This window comes from Rhinolophus hipposideros, assembly GCF_964194185.1.
Source record: "Rhinolophus hipposideros genome assembly, chromosome: 18".
NCBI classification, from domain to species: Eukaryota; Metazoa; Chordata; class Mammalia; order Chiroptera; family Rhinolophidae; genus Rhinolophus; species Rhinolophus hipposideros.
The window spans coordinates 35,249,515-35,271,089 of NC_138064.1; the positions used below are offsets into that span (position 1 = coordinate 35,249,515).

The 21,575-nt window shown below is 37.6% G+C and overlaps 1 protein-coding gene across 5 annotated transcripts in view; it reads right to left on the minus strand.

Annotated features, from left to right (window-relative positions):
- Positions 1 to 19,962, minus strand: part of CLDN12 (claudin 12) — an 83,149-nt gene extending 63,187 nt beyond the window's left edge. For 2 of the 5 annotated variants that reach the window (XR_013995321.1, XR_013995322.1), the window contains exons 1-2: positions 19,844 to 19,962; positions 18,356 to 18,417 (exon numbers count right to left, since the gene is read on the minus strand). Coding sequence is in view for 2 of the 5 variants with exons in the window: in XM_081079445.1 (XP_080935571.1) it covers positions 12,258 to 12,992 (735 nt within the window). In the remaining 3 variants the exon portion in view is untranslated. Of the gene's footprint in view, positions 1 to 9,288; positions 9,634 to 9,674; positions 13,665 to 18,355; positions 18,418 to 19,843 lie in introns of those variants that run through there. The other 3 variants (XR_013995320.1, XM_081079445.1, XM_081079446.1) reach the window with 3 other exon arrangements.
- Positions 19,963 to 21,575: the final 1,613 nt, after the last annotated feature.

A 21,575-nucleotide genomic window follows, 5' to 3' on the forward strand; every position in this document is an offset into this window, starting at 1 on the left:
ACTGGCATGAGCAGGCAAATCAGTCTCTCTCTTGATCTTGAGTGGAATGACACAGACAGGAATATGTGTAAAGCTGACAAATGGCAGCTCTCTGCAGACACTACCCAGATTCCGCCTTCATCCCTTTCCTTCCTGAGGCCTAATTATTCAACATTCCCTTTGATTCTAAGCTACCTGGAATATTTCCAATAACTTTTTTGCTTAAGTTAGTTCTCTGTTTGCATCCAAAGAATGCTAATTGACATAGAATTTATTCAATAATGTCTTCTATGGAACAGAGTTTTGGGAAAATGTCCTTTAACAATGTATGTTCAAAATAATGAGAAAGGACATACAGTTAAAGCTCTGGCTTCCAGTTCACATGGAAACCAGACTATGCCTTCCCAGAAGACTCTTACTTTATTAAGACTATTGGCCTTTTTGTCCAGCATTGACAGGAGGTCAGAATAAATGGCCACAAAAATAATGGGTCTCTGACCTTGATTTTCATTATGTGCCTCTTTACTTTTCTTCTCAATGGGAACAGATGATGTTGAATTCACTGCTCTTTTCCAGCCTATTTTATTGATAAATGAAAAAGAGAATAGATTTGTTTTTAATATATGTAAAGAAAAAATCTGATTAGGAGCTTCCTATATCTAAAGACTATTTCTCCAAAAAGTCCACTGTAGTATAACATCACAGATGTTGTTAAGTAGGGTAATATGCTCTTCTTGAAATATTAATACAAGTCACCCATTTGATTCCAGTTCTTTGGCCTGTGGTGCTCCATTTGAAACCACATCAAGCAATCTTCAGGGAATCAAGTCTTTGGTGATAAAGCAAGAAATGAACATGGTTATAACTACACCTCTTGAAAAAGATTCATAATGGAGAATAGGAGGCACTTCCTGCATCTCTGCATTGGAACATATGCTTGTAGATACTGGAGAGAGATTTTATTTTAGAAATCAGATTTCCTATGAGCTTTTTATTCTGTAAAGTTATCAGGTTACACTGAGAAACACGATCATTGTAAAAATGCTTGCCTGTTTTTATTTTCAGATGATTGCCCACATGGAAAATTGAAGAGAATCTACAAGCTATTAGAACTAATAAACGAGTTCAGAAAGTTTACTTGATTACAAATCAATAGTGTTCTCATATAGCAGTCATAACCAATTTAAAAATGTAATTGAAACAAAGGTCCTATCCACAACATCATAAAAACTAAAGGCATGAATCTTTTAGTTTTCATTATCAAACTAAGTCCAAAAAAAGAGTGAGTATAAAAAAATTGCAGGATGGTAAATCTACTTATATCAATAATAATATTTTTATATAAATACAAAAAAGTCTTGCATTAAAAAATTTAATAAAGTACTATATAAATATTTATAGATTAATGTATAAAATTTAGTCTGCTGGTTACCTCTGGGTAGTGAAAGAAAAGAATGGGATTGCAGATACATTCACTGGGTCTTCATTACATAAGAAAAAATCTGAAGCAAATGTAGGGCAAAATGTTAAGGTATATTGTAGCTGGGGGGTGAGTATCATTATCACGTTCTTTGAGGGACTATCATTATTCTCTATAACTTCATTTATATTTCATAATAAAATATCTTAAAATACTAATTGCAATTGTGGGAATAAAACAAAAATTTTCCTTGTTGTTCTTATGCCAAGTAGAGAATCTGAGAATGAAATACGAACCTGTCTGAATGTGTAAATGATTTTCTTGTTCTTGGGACACTTCATCCATAATTTAGTAGCAGATGAAGTTATGCGTGAAACAAGTTGGAACATATATGACCAGAGTTGATGCTCTTTAGATAAACAACCTTCTACATAACCCTTGTGGAGAAAGCTATTCCCCACATTTTTATAAAACAGATGTGGTTATAGTGGTCCTTGGGGAAAATATCCAGGGTCTTGGTGCCAATTTTACCACTAATTGGTGACCTTGGAGAATTTACTTTCTCTTGTCCTCAGTTTCTTCATTTGCAAAATGTGGGTATTCCGTTTACTTTTCTCATAGGTTTGTTGTGCAGAGTAAGTGAGGCATTATAACTGTGAGGCTGTTTACTGTTACGGAAATGTTAGAAGATTCTGTATACACAGTTCTCACTGATTTCCAGATTAAATTTCATGAAAAGCTTAACATAGTAAGATGTCAGGGAATGCAAAGACAATCCACTTTTTGGGGAAAAAGAGCAGACTTCACCTAATATTGAAGACTCATTATTAGGAGAATGAAAATGTACAAACGGGACCTAATTCCTAGGACTCTCTTTAAAAGAAAGTGTACAGAGGTGTTATTTTAGTGCTTTTTCCTAAATTGATAGGTACTTTATTTGAAGAATTTCATTCTTCTCTAATCAGACTGAGATGTTTGATAGAAATTGAGATGTCTACAGTTATTTTTGTTGTTGGGATAAGGGCTATCCTCTGGGATTTATTTTAAATGGAAAGACAAAGCCAACTATTCTATTTTTATGCACAGATATAGAAAGGCAGTGGTTAAAAGTACAAATTCAGTAGTTCTACTCTCTGGGTTTGAATCCAGACTTTGCCACTTATAAATGGATGCCAAAATTATTTAAGCTCTCATTGCCTCAGTCTCTTCGTTACTAAAATGGGGATGATAATGGCATCTACTTTTGGGCTATTGAGATTTTAGGGAAGGTAGTCATACCTCTCTCCAGAGTGGACCTAGGTATTGTGGGGCCTGAAGCTTATATTTTTGAGAGGTCTCTTTAAGAGAAAGAATATAAAATTATAAAAATAAGTTCTAAGGCCACAGGAGGGGACCTGCAGCTTAAGCTTTATTACCTTCATAATTCATCTACCTCTGCCTTCCTCCCTTCTCCAAGACAGGAACCAACTGAGAAACTAGACATAGAAATCAGCTGGAGATCAAAATATAGCCAAACAATCTCTTACTTACAATTCAAAATCCAATAAAGTTCTAAAAACCAAAAGGGTTTTTGTAACTCATTTGGCAGCAAAATCCAACACATCTGAACTCATTTGACAGTAAAATCTGATCTGAATTGATGTGATATAGTCTTAACTTATCTCAGTGTGAATATTTATAACTTTTATTGCAGAAATAATATGTTTGATGGATGATGGGGAGTTGTCCCAGAACCTGTAAATGAACAACATAACCTTTCCAAAATCCAAAATTTTCTGAATTTTTAAACCCACCTTGACCTCACAAATTTCAGATAAGAGATTGTGGACAGTGCCTGGGTCCTCACTGATAAGATGAATTGAGGAATATATCAGAAGTCCAGAAGAAGGAGGCAGAGCTCTCCTGCTTTTTGCAGGAGAGGCAGGGAGCCCCTGGGCTGGAGAACAGGAATCCCCGGGGAAGGAGCTGCAGCTGTGCCTTCCTTCTCTCCAACTGACCAACTTTCTCAAACTCCTTCTGAGGAGGAAGAAATTATGTAAGGGGCAGATCTGAGAAGCCCAAAGAATTATTCCCAAATGTTTCCCTCCTAGGGAGTCACGTGAAAACATGGGAAGCAGGAATAAATATTCCCACTAACAATAGGGTTATTGTGAAGTTTAAATAAAACCATGATGTAAAGAGCTCAGCCTTGTTCCTGACTCACAGGAAGCCTCAGTTGATGCTGCTGTCATTGCTGTTATTGTCACACATAAATTTCATGAACTGGAGCAATGTCCCTCTGTCCTCCATCTCTGGACTCTGGTCTCTCTTGGTGGCTGAGAAAGCTGCTTAGAAGAGTTAGTATCATTCTAAAAAGAGTGTTGGCCCTTAAAGGATAGATTTCATCTTATGATTTAATTTTATCTCTCCTATTTTCTTCGTTCTGATTTCTTCACCCACTTATTTTGCATTTACTTTATCTGGTTATGTTTTATTTATTTTTAAACTTTAGGTGTTTTTACTCACTACTTTAAATCTTTTCTGGAACAAGGGTAAGTGTAATTATATAAACAAGAAGAATTCAAAGAACATAAGTGTTTGCTACTTATTCCACATAAAATACAGATGAAATCAGTCCAGTGTGGAGGAGAAATCCAGCGAGTAAGAGGTCTTGCATAACTGAAATGTAGTGGAAGAAACAACCTTCATGTCAGATATTTTTGTATCCAATTATCTTCTGGCTCCATGAACCAGAAATTTCTCCCTTTGAATGTATTAATGAAGTATATCATCCTATTTTATAAGAAATGCCTGATGAATCAAACTTTTTAAGAATGGAATAAATCATTGGATTGGGAAAGAAAGAGAAGGGCAGTGCTAAGGCCTTTGGGTAAGTAACACATAAACTGCATGAAATTAAAGTACCTTACAGAGATCTATACACAGGAATTAATCCATTCTGCTATATTTTTTTACTTTTTATAATAAAAAAATAATGAATGCATGTCCATTGTAGCGTGTTTAGAAAATAGAGATTAATACAAAAGAAAATTTAAAAGTACCCATTGGCCATGGAAGGGAATGGGTTCTTGCCATCTGTGGCAGCATGGATGAACCTGGAGGGTATTGTGCTGAGTGGAGTGTCAGATAGAGAAAGACAGACGCAATGTGATTTCGCTTATATGTGCAATCTAAATACAGAGACTGTAAGTGTATACACCCATAGATACAGAGACTATTATGATGATTGCCAGATGAGAGGGAGATTGAGAGGGTGAGTGAAAAGAGGGAAGGAATTAAGAAATACAAATTCGTTGTTACACAGTAATCATGCGGATGTAGGAAACAGCATGAGGAATATAGTCAATAATATTGTAATAACTATGTATGGTGTCAGATGGGTACTAGATTTATTGGGTTGACAGATGGAAGAGGAGTTAGGGGACAGGGTGAAAAATGTGAAGGGATTAAGAAGTACAAATTGGTAGTTACAAAATAGTCATGGGATGTAAAGTAAAGCACAAGGAATATAGTCAACAATATGGTTAATAACTATGTATAGTGCAGGTGGGTACTAGGCTAGTCAGGGGAATCACTTCTTAAATTATATAAATGTCTAATCACTATGCTGTACAACTGAAATTAATATAATATTGAATGTCAACTGTAATTAAAAATTAACATTAAAATTTTTTTTTTAATTCCCCTTATTTCTGAAGGGGAATAAGAGGTTCACATTTCCAGGTACAAAACAAATAAGTCACAGGGACGTAATGTACAGCATAGGGAATATAATCAATAATATGGTGATAGCATGGTCTGGTGTCAGATGGTTGCTGGACTTTTGGGGAACACTACCTTATGTATATAAATGTTGAACAACTATGGTGTACACCTGAAACTGATATAATGTTGTATGTTGGCTATATTTTTTAATAAAAATATTTTTAAAAATTTACCCAAATCCTTCAACTCTGAGATCATTGTTAACATTCTGAGGTAGTATATCCATGCAGTCCTTTTTCTTTTCATGGATACTCTTTTATTTCCTAAAGTGGAATCATATTTTACTTGTTCTATAACTTGCTTTTTCAATTAACTACAGAGCCTAAGTATTTTCCCATGTTATTAAATAGTCCTTTCAAATAATTTTTATAACATAAGTAATACATGTTCATAGTCATATGTTTAAATGATAGAGAATTGTATCAAGACAAAAGTAAAATTCTGTTTATCTCACCAATATCCCATTTTAAATATGACACAAAAATAAAATTATAAAGGAAAAAAACTGATATACCTGACAACATAAAAATTAAAAACTTTGCAAAGCAAAAAACAATCACAAAGTATAAACAACAAATGACAAACTGGGGGAATATTTTCAGTGCAAATGACAGGTAAATGATGAATTTCCTTATTATGCAAAAATCTTTTTCAATAAAAAAGATGCTCAAGAACGAGTACATTTTTTAAAATGGTATAAATATGTGGCACTTCACTGACAAAGAAATACAAGTGGCCAAACAAACAAAAGAAAGTGGGAAAAAATAGCCATAAGATGAACATCCCCATTCATAAATAAGTGAAAATTAAACCAAAAATGAACGTGTTTGCTAATATTCATCGTTAATATGATGTGAAGAACTACCATCAATCACAGGGGAAATGGAAATCTTTGAAGGGTGGATTGGCAATAACAACATTTTAAATACACATATTTTCACTCAGAAATTCCACTATTTGGTCTTTATGCTCATAATTAAGTATATAAAGAGATATGTACAAGGATATTTGTTACAGCATTGTTTGAATATCAAGTTGCAATACTTATTAATAAATGAACTTAAGAAAAATGGCGTATGAAACCATTCCTTGGAATTACTTAGATTAACCACTAGATGTCACAATTGTTCCGTAAAAATAAAGCCATATCCCAGTAGACTGAATTTGAAGGTTAGAAAGAACCTTCTGTATATTAATATACCGGGGATGCCAAAAAAATGTATACAAGTGGACACATTGGTCAACGTTGCTCAAGCAGTAGTTCACCATAATCAGATGCTGATGGTAACCACTTTGAGCACCTCTTGTAATTGCAGAAGTCACACGTGACTTGTATTCATCTTTCGTTATCGGTATATATTATTACAATTTTAATAGTTTTTTTCCTTTCTTAAAATGTATATACATTATTTTATATATATATGTATATATACATATATATACATATAATATTCCTTTACTTTAAAATAATTGTTACTTATACAATTGCACCCAGTGCAATTCTAAAACAAGGGCAGTTTACCATATAACAGTATTTTGCAAAAGAGCATGTCACAAAGTGATCTTCAAATTATTTTAAAAAATGCTTTTCTGATGAAGTCGCAATGAGTTTTTATATGCTTTTACAAGGCTTTAGCCTACAATGCACTAAAATTGGGTAGGCTTATATGGTAGGATTTAGGACTTTCCAAGGGGAATTTAGGCATCAAAGAATCTCACCTCTAGCACGTATACATTTCACCGTTGAAGGTTAATTTTGAGGAATTTCAAGTTTCCAATATTTAGAAGCAGCATATTAACTTTAAAATACCTCTGCATTAAGTGACCCTTAATAACTCAGCTCAATGGTTTTAAAGATTCATCAGGTTTTGCCTAGGAAACAAATGGGGTGTGGCTCAGCCTGGGCTCCCCATGTCCACTCTCTTGTCCTTTAAGGTAAATGACGCAATTCAGTGTAATCTTAATACTGAGAAGTGTATATATTGGGAAACCTAAGACCTTAGAAAACATTCAGCTTATCAAAATCCATATTGTCACAGGTTATTTCTTAATGTTCTCACATCAAGCTGCATACTTCAGGCTGATATAAAATAGGCACAAATATATTAGCAAACAGATATCACTTTCTTGCTTCTATACTTGTAAACTAATGCTAAAGCAAATATTGAAATTGAATCCATATTTAATTTCTGATTAAGGAGTTTCAAATTCAAAAATTGCATACAGACATAGGGCTAAATAAATGTTTGGTCTTAAAATAAGATTTCCTTAAAAAAAAAGAGGCAGGAGACACAAATTAAACAGGAAAGTGAATCAACACTGTTAAGTGATAATTTTAGGAAGAGCTGCTGTCGTTAATTTAGTTTTATACCAAGGACAAAATAAAATCATACTAATGAAAAGTTCATTAAGCATTCTTATAATCAGTGTTTTAAACTCTGTCTCCAATAGGTTGGTTGCCTCCATTTCATTTAGTTCTTTTTCTGGAGATTTCCCATTCTTTTATTTGGGATGTTTCTTTGTTTCCTCATTTGAGTGCCTCTCTGTGTTTGCTCCTATGTATTATACAGATCTCCTATGTCTCTGTCTTTGCCGGGTGGCCTTATGTAGTAAGTGTCCAGTGTGGCCCAATGGCACAGTCTCCCTGATCGCCTGTGCATGTGTTCCACGAGTGTCCCATGAGTGTGTTGTCCCATGTGTGTGTTCTGTTGTAGTTGAGCCTTGATTGTTTTTGGCACGTCAGTGGGTGATTGCCTCTCAGGCTGACTGGCTGCGAGGACTGGCTATACTCACGACACACGGGCTGCTGTGTGGGGGCTGACCCCTCAGAGAGGGAATTGACCAGTGGGCTCTTGTGCCTGTTGAAACCACCCTTTGGGTATGCTGCTTGTGGGGCTAATCAGATAGTGCTCTCGTGTTGTCTGAGGCTGGCCTCTGGGTGTTGTTTCTGTTGTCTTTTGGGAGGGGCTCCCACGCAGGCCAGTTTCAGCTTTGCCCATGACTGGCCCGTGGCTACCTGATAGAAGCCACAAAGTCGTATGCAATTGGTTGCTGCCTGTGCTGGACTTGGAGTCATGTGGGGATGGCCTCACTGTGAACAGAAGGTCGGCTGCCACCAGTTTTGAGCCCGCAGCAGCTTAGCAAAATGCCCAGGGTCCCCCTCAGCCTGCTGCCACCTGCTGGCTGCTGTTAAGTCCCAGTTGCTGACAGAGCCATCTTAGGTGCTGGCCTTCTCACTGCATAACAGGAGTTGCATGATGTTGGTTTGTTTTATTATTGGTGATAAACTTGAACACTCAGTTAAGGCTGTGTCTGCCAAGTTTATCCACCATACTCGTAAAGTCACTATTTTTCCCACTGAAATTATTAATTTGTGGAATATTTTGTGATTACACAAGTATCCTGTTTTTCATCAAACTTTCACCAACTAGTTTTAAGTTTACTGATGTCTTCCTAACCTAACTCCATGTTTTTCCCCTATTACTTGATATTTTATTGTAATAAACAGCTTTTCTTTCTTCCCCACTTATTTATATCAGTATGAACACATAGATTTTCGCTTTCTTCCATGGGTTATAACCAACTGATTCTTTATTTTGATGCTGAGGTTTCCCAGATTTGGCCAGTGGGAACCTCTTCAGGCTGGCACACACTACGTAACTTGGTAAGTCTCCATCATTCTTTGAGCATTTCCTTACTTTCTGGAAGAACATGTGCCGGGCTCATCTTGTACTTTCCTTTCCAAGGGCTGGAATCAGTTTTTCCTCCAAGGAAATGTGTAGGGTATATTTTTAAAAACTGGTCTTGGATAGCGGTTGCAAGTAATCTGTATTTCTCATTTCTGGCTGGTAAGTCAGTCTCTTGTCAATTTGATTAGCATGAAGGGATTCTCTAGCATTTAGTCACCCTCAGTGAGCCTGCCCAACTGCGAGGCCGACTCTGGATTGCGGTGTGTTAGCATCATCAGCTGTGAATGCCCAGCGCGAAGCAGCTTGGATTTCCAGTGCAACGTATGGCTCTGCCATGTAAGGTACCGTGTGTTCATGACAGAACTATCCCCAGGAGGCTATAATTCAAAAAACAGAAAGTGCATCCCAGGTTTCAGACATTTTAAGGTGACTTACCTGTCAGGACCACTTCTCATGGAAATCTCAAGTTCTTCAGAGTAAGGAAATTCCTCCTATTTAACCACTTGATAACTCCCAATCTCCAAAATCACAGACCATTAGAAAACTTCATTGATAAGGCAAATCTGGCACACTGACTTCATTTAGCACTTTTTCGTGGAATGTTACAACAGCCCAGTAAACTCCTAGGACCACTCTGAGAAATGGATAGAGTCTTGCTGCTTCTGAAATAATAAATCCAGTTTTCCATTCCTTTCCAATTGCTATTCCATGAAGCTTTAAATGGGGCTGTGTCTTCTTCGATTTACGTATATTTGAGAAACATTTCTCAAAATATTTCACCTTAAAGCATTGAGGAAAATGAGGACAGAAACAGAAACTTGTAAAAATACATCTTTTAATAACATCAAGAAGTACAGTGCAGTTTTATCGAGGTTTTACACTGCAGCTTACAACAAACATATTATCTGTTACAGTGTATATTTACATGTAAAATAAACTTAGGGTTCTTTTCTCCCATATCTGGATAAACCAAACCTGGTGTATCATACCACATTTAAAGTTGTTTTTCAAGCTGGCTTCTATAAAAGGCCACTAACATTAATAGCTTGTAAGAACAAAAGAAGATCCCCTATCTCAATGATAGCCTGATGAATGCTCAAAAATTACAAAAAACAAACAAACAAACAAACAAAACTGTAAATACTTGCTTTCCTTTGATGGCTTTCAAGAATAGCTAATGATAGCAAATCTGAAATATTAAAGATAATAAGGGAAAACAGCTGTTTCTTTTGTCTAGTGAATCTATAATAAAATATTCATTTAAGGCTACAGATTCTGAAAAGAATCCAAAAGATTCTCGTAGGAAAAGCTTTACATTTATATTTATGATCCCATGGACTGAAAACTGACATTAACAGTTGAGTCTACCTTTAACAATGTTTATACAAAGAACAGGAGGATGGTGGAATTCTTGACACTTCTGGACAGTTAGTGAGACAGGGGAATGAAATTAATCAGCAAAGGGGGAAATTAATATTAACCTCAAAATTCTACCTGCCATCACCATGGAATGATCAAGACTCAGCTCAATCTGAGAAGAGTTAAAAGGAATGGAACTAAAAGAAATCAAGAGCTACATATAACTAAAAAACCAGTCGTGCATGCTTTCTTCTGACGTAACTTAGAAATTATACACCTGGATTTATTTGCTATATACATAAACTAGTGTTAGAATTAGGAGGGAAAAAAAGTAACACTTACATCCACAGAACTACCAGAATCATACTCAGAAATGCAAAGAAACATAATACTCTGTTTACCATGCAACTAGCTGTTTGTGAAATCTGTAATGGTTCATACAACAAAATTGTTATGAACATAGTACTGATGTGCAGCAAATTACACCAATTACGTAAGCAGCTCACATTCACAAGGGTAAAGACCCTATATCCCTGAATTTCTAAGCATTCATCTCAGTGTTAACATGGTTTAATCTAAATATTAGCCCACTGGAAGAGAGATTTTAAATACTCCTCCCTTTTCAATACATCATCGTACTTTCAGAGGTGAAAGTGAACAATCTAATTTCTCTACCACTGTTGCCCATTCTCACGAATCTGATGTAGTGCCATTAAGAGTGTCTAGGCAAAGGTAGGTGCTTTAAAAGATCCAATGAATTGAATTTCTAGGTTCCAGAATATTGCTGGCATTATACGATAAGCCTGTCTGCCAGAAACCCTTATCTCTGGTTGAAATATATTCCTGGATCAATGACTAACGAATTAAAACCAGCTGCCCATGAAGTCACTGTTCCCTAATTGTTAGATAACAGTTTGACCTTCTCTATTAAATTTAAATTTCTTAGCGGATGGAACCATGTTTCATACTTTTCATCTATCCTCGATAGCATATGTTAAAGTGTTGGGCAAAGTTACATGCTCAAGGAAATACTCAGTGATGGCGGCAGAAACTGAATCAAGGGTGAATGTGGTCATGGTGAAGCCACATCTTACCTCACCCATCACCCAAAAGGCAGGCACCAGAGTGAATCTCTGATGTGTGTCACTGAAGAACAGATGCTTGTTCCCTACCACTGTCTACAAGAGAACAAACCACTTGGGCCCCCTTTTATTTTTTTCTCTCAGTCACTAAGATTATACATAGGCATGAGTACCACTTGGTGGATGTTATCTGGGGGGAAAAAAGGTTTTTCTGCCTCAAAGGAAGCACCATTTCATCACATGGCACATTTTAACTCCAGTAATACAATTTATAGACTCATCAACTTTTAAAATTATGTTAAATGTTCTCCATAATAAATATTTAAAATGTTAGGCTTATTCTCTGACATCACTTAAAATGCATTTTATTTTTAAACACTGGCATGAGGTAGGAGGAACTCACAAAAGACAGTAATCTTCAAAATACCAAACTCTATTCAACACAATCAGCCCCAAGAGAGAAGAAAAGTCACAGCTGTAAGATGGTAAAACAACTACAGTTAAGATACTACCCTTACCTGAAAGAAATTTCTTGTATTTGAAATTGCCCCCCTCCCCTTTTTCTACCGATTTAAGGTATTAGAGAAAAAGGACCACACACATTCTGAAATATTCATAAAGATCATATATAATAGCTTCTCTTAGCCATCATTTATTTTTACACTACCATGTTGCTGTAAATCACGTCAACTGAGACACGGGTCCTTTCCACTTGAATAACTGATCAGATATCAATGTGGAGGTTAAAAATCCTCCTAGCATAAGAAGCAAGATAAAAGGAATGATTCACATTTGAAACAATGCACTTTTCATAAAAACTAGCAGCACTTCATTCTACCAGGACATATAAATTTGGCTTCATAGACTGGTCAAAAATAAAGGAAAATGTATTCTGGTCCAAAAACAGCTCCTTGTACAAGGGAAACGTGAGCCTAAAGGTTTTCTTTAACAACGGTTTCTCCATTAGGTGGTGTGGGAAACCACTGGAATGTCGATTTCGATGGCAGAGAGGCGGGAGCGTGATGAATAGGGCTGCGAGTAAGTATGCACACTGGGCGGGTGGGAGTACAGTGGTTGCCAGAAAGGGGAAGGCAAAGCTTTGCATGCACAATACCAAACAAACAGTAGAAGGGAAGTCATAAACAGGCCCCCAGCACTAGCAATGGTGACATACACTGCATAGTCAAATGTAAAGACTGGCTCGAACTTCCTGTTCAGATGGACGTTATAAAAGAAGACCCAGATGGATGGGGAGAGGCTCACAGTCCCCGCCAGGAAAAACAGCAGCCCGGCCACCAGGTGGCAGCCTGCGCTATTGACCAGACACTTGGCCAGTTTGATGTTGGGCACGGAGGACCTGAAGGCCGTGTTGCACATTCCAATCAGGCAGAGCAGCAGGGCGCCCATTGCGATCAGGATGCTGAGGGGCAGGGCAAACTGCAGGACCCGCAGGTCAAGCTGGTCAACCGACGAGTACCAAGTGGTGTCGTACATCAGGCAGTCACTGCTCCCATCGTATCGGGCACACTTCACCCACAGGCCTGTGTAAACCGTCAGGTTCTTCTCATTTTTGTTGAATGTGATCAGCCGTAATTTTCTCCAGTTGGGAAGCAGAGTCCCTGCAAAGAGGCCTGCTACAGAGGCAATTCCACACAGGAAGGAGAGGACCGTGGCTGCGTGGACATCCCGACAGCCCATGGCAGGTGCAGTACTGTCAGTCAGTCTGGGGGTGACACACAAGAGTACAAATCATCAGGGGACGATAGGAGAGCAGAATAGAAAGGGAGTTTGTTGACTGACAACACAACGAATGATGTCAACGCGAAGAGGAAATTCTGTCCTTGTATCCTCCGCATGTACAATATGAACATATATAAACCCAGGTGTGTGGTACCTCAGAGAACAGGAGCGCACACGTGCGCTTGGTTACCACTGACAGGTCAACTGAAGCCTTTGCACGTTGAATATTTTTCTTCACAGCAAATCAGAAGAACGACCAGAAGAATTTCAAATTCTCTTAACCTCACATCTGAAATTCTCTTTGTTGTCAATAATCACTCATTCAACATACGTATATTAAGTATTTTCATGTGTCAGGCACTCAAACACACAGGGTCAGAGCACTTATCAACGACAAACACAAATTCAACCTCAAATACCCATGCAAATATAAAACTGGAGTAGCACAAAGCAGAAGTGAGGGCGGCTCATAAAAGACAGAAGTGTAGGGAAAGAAGCACTACAGGACAGCAGGGGGGCTGAGGGCAGACACTGAGCCAGATGGCTTTGGTTCTAATCCCCACTTCCGTACTCACTAGCGGAGCGACTTTGGGTCAGCTACAGAAGTTCTCTGTGCCCCATTTGTCTCATCTGTAAAATGGGAAAAATCACAGTGTCTACCTCGCAGGGTTGTTCTAAGTAGTCAATGAGTTACTATAATGTCAAGTGCTTAAAACACACCTGGTCCATTGTAAGTGCAATGCAAGTGTTAACTACTTCTTAGTATTCTGGCCAGTTCAGTGTTTGGCATACTGGAGCAGTCGAAAAAACATTCGTTGAATAAATGGTAAATAAGAAAAAGCACACATTTCATTCTTATGCACTAAGCATATTGGAAAATTACAAAACATATGTGGACTCCTCTCCAATGAGGTAGTCAAATGAAAAGACGAGAACGAAGGTCCCTGAAATTATTCTGCTCAGCTACTTCCTGGCTGATTCAAGATGACTTGCATGCTTTGCAAGTTATTATATTATTGGTTATTATACCATTACTGCTCATATAAAATGAATGAATGCAAAAGATTTCTAAAATAACAACAACCTATTTCTAATAATGCTATTGTAAGGAAAAGAATAAAAGTAGCCAGGTCTTTCTCTCAACCAAATTAAAAGGCTGTGTTCTTCTTCTGTATATGACAAACTGTAAAAACCAGTATTTTATTCAGCTTTAATTTCTTCAAAAGTTTGAAACTCACTCTCCAAACACCATTCAAATATTTTCTCTGCCTTCTACTATGCCCCGTATGAAGCAACAGAACAGACTACTTTAATAAGGTGGCACATTTACTTCTCTCAGATTGTGACAAAGGGGCAAGGGTGAGAATATTCTTATTTCTGGATACAGTACAGATTTAGAGAACCCATCATCCTTTGCAGAGTCAAATATTATCTACTGAGATGGTGGAGTAGCATTCCCAGGAGTTCAGGGGTCAGAAAGAAGATCATGACCAAAATGCTACGAAACAGGGTTAGGACTTGATCAAATGTGTTTGAATGGAAGGCACTGTGCTTTTAAAAAAGCAATGTATTTGTATACTTAATCTAATCATATAAACAAGGAATGATTTTACTTGCAGAAAATATATAGGTATGTGTACATACTATATACACATACACATATAAATGTATAATATAAAATCAGTTTAAGCACAAGCGACCATTTTTTAAAGTCCTCAAGTTAAGCATAATCAGTTCTAGGTTTCTCCATTAATTTTACTACTGGTTTATCATGTTGTTTTCTGTCAATATCAACAAAAGAGCAATAGTTTAAGAAAATAATATGGATAAAAACAAAACAAAGGAATTATAGTCCTAATTTATTTTTTTTCATGCAAAAAACATTCATGAAAAAACTGTCATGACCTCTGGGGGTAAAAAACTGTCATGCTTAATTTTAGCAACAACCACCTTGGTCCAGCAATGGCAACTGGTGGAGGTTTGGGGATATTTATACTGGAAAAGGCTACTAAATCAGGTCATGTGCCAAAATTCAGCTTTCTGTTGGTTTCCGTTCATTTACCTGTCTCGCCCATACACTGTAGCCAGTTTGCATGGCACACAAGTCTTGCCTGTGTGCTATACAACCTGCCTGGCACACAAGTCAGTCAAGGACTATTTAAATAAATGAGAACTGGGCCCCGTTCTGAGACTACTGTAACTCACAAAGGTCGGCTATCAATAATGGAGACTTGGACACGGAAGTCGCCATTACTAAGCTGTCCTTCCTTCAGCAGCTATTTACTGAGTATCCAGCACATACAAAGCACTGTGTTAGGCCTAGAGGGACACTGAGGCCACTGAGATCTGGACCTTGCCCCAGGGTGTTAACAGTCAGACTGGGGAAAAGAATATGCTGTGTTATAAGAACTCTAAAGTGCTGACAGCGAATGAGTTGTATAATTACTACATATAAGTGATTATTGTCAGGTATTAAGCAAAGTGACCCAACAAGGTACCTGTTCATAAAAATACGTATCATCCAGGGTTAGAGAAAGACTGAGCAATGAAAGATAATGATGATTTGATCAAAGATGTAAAGACATAAGAAAGGATCCTGCTGTTTCTTTCAAAGCTTCTGAACTCCTTCAGATAATCTACTCAGAGTCCTAATCCAATCATAATTCCTTCCTGCTTTCAGAGGTAGTGGACAGATACTTGGGAATATCAATGTAACAGACTTTTCCAATCAAATTGCCCTGTACCACAGAGTCCTAAAATGGAAATGGAATGAGAAGATCAGGATGACTTTATTATGAATAAATTCCTTTGGTTCTTAGCCTATAGAATTATCAAACGACAGTAATAAACAGGGATGAGTCAATATTTATTTCAGTAGTGTGTGTTCAAATTTATTCTGTTTCAAATCAATACATCAGTCCCCTGAACTTGCTTTAGACGGAAGCAGTCTTAGCTCAGATACTAGTGACTGACTAAAAGTCCTACTTAACAGAGCCAACAAGGACACCGCGGCATTTTATCAGAAGGGAAATACCAATTAACCCCAATTCTTAGCTAAATGTCTGTCTCAGTGCTGGAATTGTCCTTGCTCTTCGTAACTTTCCTTGGCTGCTTTACTCTTTATGCCATTCTTAACTCCGTACACGTAAGATGTGGCAAGTCTATATCCCACTACAGGGATGAAGTAACATTTTACAGGGATACTTGGGAGAAGGAACATGTTTAGTGATTTAAAACTATAAGATTAATGCTGATTCTCAGGTTAGGGTCTGTTCGTATTGAAAGGGTAAAAAGGCCTCTACTATTGCATCCAGGATTTTTTCACATGCAAATCTGATCGTTTCACTACATTTCTTACCATTCAGAGATTTCTTATTTCCCACAGAAGAAAGTTTCTAAAGTTCAAATCCCACTATGTGGTTCCTGATAAATTTTCCATTGTGAGTCCTTATGTCTCACTCTCCCACCTTACCTACTACAGTCTATATAGCTATACTACTTTTCTTTTAACTTCTTAAATATTCTCTTTAATTTGGCTAAGCACTTTTCCTCATGCTAGTCTTCCTCCTAGAACTTTCTTAATCCCATCCTATTCTTTGATTAGCTCACACATATCCATTATTTCAGTTCTAGAGTCCTGGCCCTAAACCTGGCCCTCCCTACCCTTCCTTGTAATCTTCTTCTGCCCCTAGTTATATGTTCTGGACCTCTGTATTTTTTCTTTGGTAGCAGCAATTGTGCTCATAATTCCTTGTTCAGTATTTATCTTTCCCACCAGACTCTGAATGCCAGGAAGACAGAGGGCCTTCTGTTTTATTCACTGTGTCCAACACTGGAGCATAGAAGGCACTAATTATTATTAAATGAATGAACAAACAAATGAAAGGTCTACGAGTATGGTCAGGATACAAAAAGTAATAAATCTGCTCTATTAACAACAGTCCCATTCATTCATATCCTGTGTTCTGAAGCCTCCAAGCTGCCTCGAGACAGTGCCCTGGCTTTCCTCTTTATTGGCAAAGTGTCTCCCATTTTTTAAAACAAAGTTCATTTTCTTCCCCTAAAAACTTCCCAACAAAATGAAGCAATTCCAAGGTATTCACATACAAATCATGCTTCTAGAAAGATCTACGTTTGGCAACACTGATTAACTTCCTCCGTGGTCAATTATAACTGTGTTGTTTCTTGTGTTTTCAACTTGTGTTACGTATTGGATATACCCCTCTTCATTAACACTAGTTAACATATCAAACTATTTGCTTATCAAAGCCAAATAATTTATTATAGTTGTATTTATATATTTTTTAAGATAGCAATGGGGCAAAACAAACAACTTTTTGCTACATGAAAACCCCTTATTAGGTACTGTGAAAAATTTGCAAGGCTAGGAACTCACTTTAACAAGTCTGAAGAGCACTCATGAACACTAGTTGGGCGACAGCCTTGAGGTGGGTCCTACATACAGATGTTTGGGCTTGTCATTTCCATTTGAGAGGCAGCTTGATATTGAAGCCCAAGAGACCAAAAGCCCAAATGCCAGCCATAGCCTACCATTTACAAACTGGACAAGACACCTATGTCCTCTGAACCTCAAATACTCATCTGTAACATGTCCCCCAAGGTAGTTGTGAGAGCATGAGTAGTAAAGCTCTTTGTAAAACTAAATAAAGTCAGAAATTTAAGTTTCTAATGATTATTAGTAGGATTATTCACTTTCATTAGCTAGGAACATGCTTTTCTTCTGAACTCTCAGCAAACAACCACAGATGATTATGGACATTCAACAACAACGACAGAGCATTCTCTTTGGAGTAGTTACTGACCAAATCAAATAAGGACTCTGTTTCACAACAGCTTCGTATTTGTTATTTGACTATCCATTCTGTAATCACTTTCAGAGAAGTACATGGATAAAATTTGGTACACAATGAAAGGTTACCAAAGATATCATTTCAAATAACAAATATTTCCAAAAGGACATCTGTTCTGTGATTTTGAATAGAGTTCAAAGAAGTTTGGAGTAGAAATAGTGACTAAGAGCTTTAGGAATTCAGATGCAAATTACTATGCATTTTTTCAGGGACAATTCCGAGGAATTGCTGCATGAGAACATACGTAACAGCAGCTATATTAATTCTTGATGGTAACAATAGCAGTCCCTTCTACCTATAATTTGGGTTTTCTCAGAAACTGTAGGTCATCACTCATTCCCAAGGGAGGTCTGTCCTGTAACTCCATTTGTCAAACAAGAGAAAAACGTATCATCTGATATCTGACAGCAAAAAGAAGAGAAATATAACATAATCAAAGGATGTACTTACTCTTTGAGGTACTTGAATAGTTCTAAAACAACTTTAATCAACTTAGAAGAAATGATCTGGGCCTAAAGAAATAGGAAAAACGCCCCAAGTTAATACAATACTTCTTTATAACTCAATTTGAATTCACATGGAGTAATTAGCAATCATCTAAAACCAATGAAATGTTATACCAAAAAAGTGGGCAGTAAGTTTTTTTAAAGGCAGTTTATTCTTAAATTCAAACATTATATGTAACATACAAAAGAAAAATTAACTCTCATTTTATGATTTGGCAAGATAGGAGAAATAAGGATAAAAATCACTTTTCTGTCTTGGAAATTAATTAGCAATATTTAACGAATTTTTTAGATCCTTTTCATGACTATAGTGAAAGAATAAAGAGGATGGAGGAAACACTGTGCAGTTAGTTGTCTTGGAAGTAAAAGAAACTCATTATGTTTCTTTTATATCTTTTTAAAGGATATAATACTAGGCAAAGTTTATCTGCACTTGTACACTCTAAAATTTGCAACTAGAATGCTTCTTTGAGTTTAGCATTCCACCAGTGGCTCAACCTGCCATTTAAATGTTTCCATACATCCTTTTTAAGCATCAGCAACTTCCTCTTTTAAATACTATTTATCTCAATAGGTAGCACGAGAATGGAAACTTGTAAACGTCTGAGAACTTCCTGGATTAAGGCTTTTATCACTAGCCCTATTATCATCACTATGTGGAATGTCGGACAGTCTGCACAAAAGAGACTTCAAATCATTTTTCTTTTCTAAATATGTTTCTTGAGTTGGTATCAAGCATAATTCCTCATTCCAAAGTTAAGGAAATCGTTTGACAATTAAAAACACACCCCGTGATCTCTGAGCAATTATTTTAGGTGGGGTCAGAGTCTGGCCTTTCTCTAATGTGGTGACCTGCCCCTTCCAAGGCCTGCAACAGAACGAGGGCTTCAGAGGAAAGCAAACCAAGCTCCGAGCGCAACCCACTCCCCCTCCTCTTCTCTCCTCTCCCTCCCTCCGAGAAGTGTCCTTAAGAGCACCAGAGGAGGCAGAAATTAAAGAAAAGCGGGGTGGAGGGAGTTCTCCTGGTTACAGCCAATGGAAAGAGACCACAACAGTGACTGTTCACCGTCTCGAAACAAGCCCATCGCTGCTCCAGTGAGTGGGTTTGAACCACGAGCAGATGATCATTATACAACCACCAGCAGCTGGTGATTCAAAAATAGCAACTTGCAGTTCCACAGAGCACACCCGGCCAGCCCGGCCCCGAGCCCGTCGCTGCTCCGGCAAGACACCTCGACATTTCCAGACTCCTGTGTACAAAATAAATTTCTAAAGCTGTATCAAATACCTTCCCTCCTTCAGTTTTCATGTCCACGAATGTGGCCAGCATTCTTCAATGTCCCTCATTCCCCTCGAGTTCGCTATTTTACACAAAATTCTCAACGACTCAGGTAAAAGACCCAGAAATCGGAACATTCTTTACCACACCTACCTGTTTCTCACATCCAAGGCATTTTACTCGCCCACACTGAGGAGCCTCTTACAGCGTCTCCCTCTCAGCGTCCCAGGAAGTGCGTTCCCAGCGAGGCGCACCGGAGGCTTCTGGGAACCCAGTCAGGTTCTCCCGGAGCCCTAAAAAGGGAATGCCCTGTATTAATGAGACTACAATTCCCAGAATCCACTGGGACGCCCGCCGCAGCAACATCCTGCGACCACCTCCCGCCTTTCTCCCACCTCCCCCATTCCTGTTGCACCTTCCGTTCCTTTTATATTTGGGTTATAGGCCTTAAAAAAAAAAAGTTCAACGAAAAAAACCTGAAATTAGTTTTGAGTTGGGTACCCACATATTTCCCACTAAATGTAACTTGCCTGTAAGGTTAGCAAAAATACTTAAATACTTTTTCCCCCACAAAGTATTTATCAAAGCCCAAAGGGCAAAAGAGCTCAAACTCTGGAATTTATTTTGAAAATTTTCAAAGGTGCAGAGAGGTTGACTAATACAATGAACACCCATAAACTTACCTTCTAGATTCAACAATTGTCAACATTGGCTACATTCATCTTGTCTCTCTGTATGTGTGTGTGATCATTTGAAAGCAGGAGCCATCATGACACATCAGCATCCTTTACATTTCTGTAAATATATATTTAACTTTCTAGGTTTACAATGGGCTCTGGTAGGTCTTATTGGGTGGCCTTGAGCAGGTTACCTTTCTCTGAGGTTATCTGGAAGATGACGGTAAGATTACCTACATCATAGGGTTGTCTTGAAAATTACGGGACTTAATACAGGCAAAGTGCTGGGCACTTAACGAGCCATTAGCTATCTGGTCTCATTACTCTCCCTCCCACACAATTCCAACTGTCTGGCCATTTTTGTGTGGCTTCTCTTAAATGTGAAGTCTTGTTTTAGTCTTGAACATCTGAATTAAAATAAAAGGATTCATAAGTCTTATATAGAAGTGATTTCTTTTTTACATAAAGGATGCTAAAGTGTCATGCCTACTTTCAAATGAACAAACACACACACACACACACTAAGTAGAAATAAAGCAAATGTGGCAAATGTTGATAATTGTTGAATCTAGAACAATTAAGTATATGGATGGTCATTGTACTATTCAAATTCTCTGTACCTTTGAAATTTTTCAAAATAAAAAGTTTGAGAAACAGCATCATAGTTTTAAACAAAAGTAAAGGATGGCATCCATCCCTATCCCACCCTGACCCTGTATGACCTTGGACAACTTAAATAAACTCTCTGTGCCTCAGTCATCGGCAATAATAATTTACATTAAAAAAAATTATGGTGAAGATTAAACAAATTACATACAGAAATTTACAACCATGTCTAACATACAGTAAGGACTATACATGTTTGCTATTACCATTTTCCATTTTGTGTTGCTCTGGTAGAAATTAGATTATTCGTTAGTTATGGAAAAAGGGGGAGAGGCTAGCTATCTGTCCACTGCCAGCACCTTCTCATCTACCATACTTCAGTGGATGGATGTTTATCTAAGGCCAGAAGCAATCCAATCCCAAAGCCAGACCTAGAAATGTAATAATGAGGAAGAGAGGTAGCATTTGGGTGGTAAAAGGATCTCTGGGTATAGATGGGCTTTGGGCTCCAGTCACTCTGGCAATAGAGGACGAATGATGGCAATGTAACACAGTATAACTCACTTCAGTTCTCTCATCTATAAAACTGAATTGCATCAAAT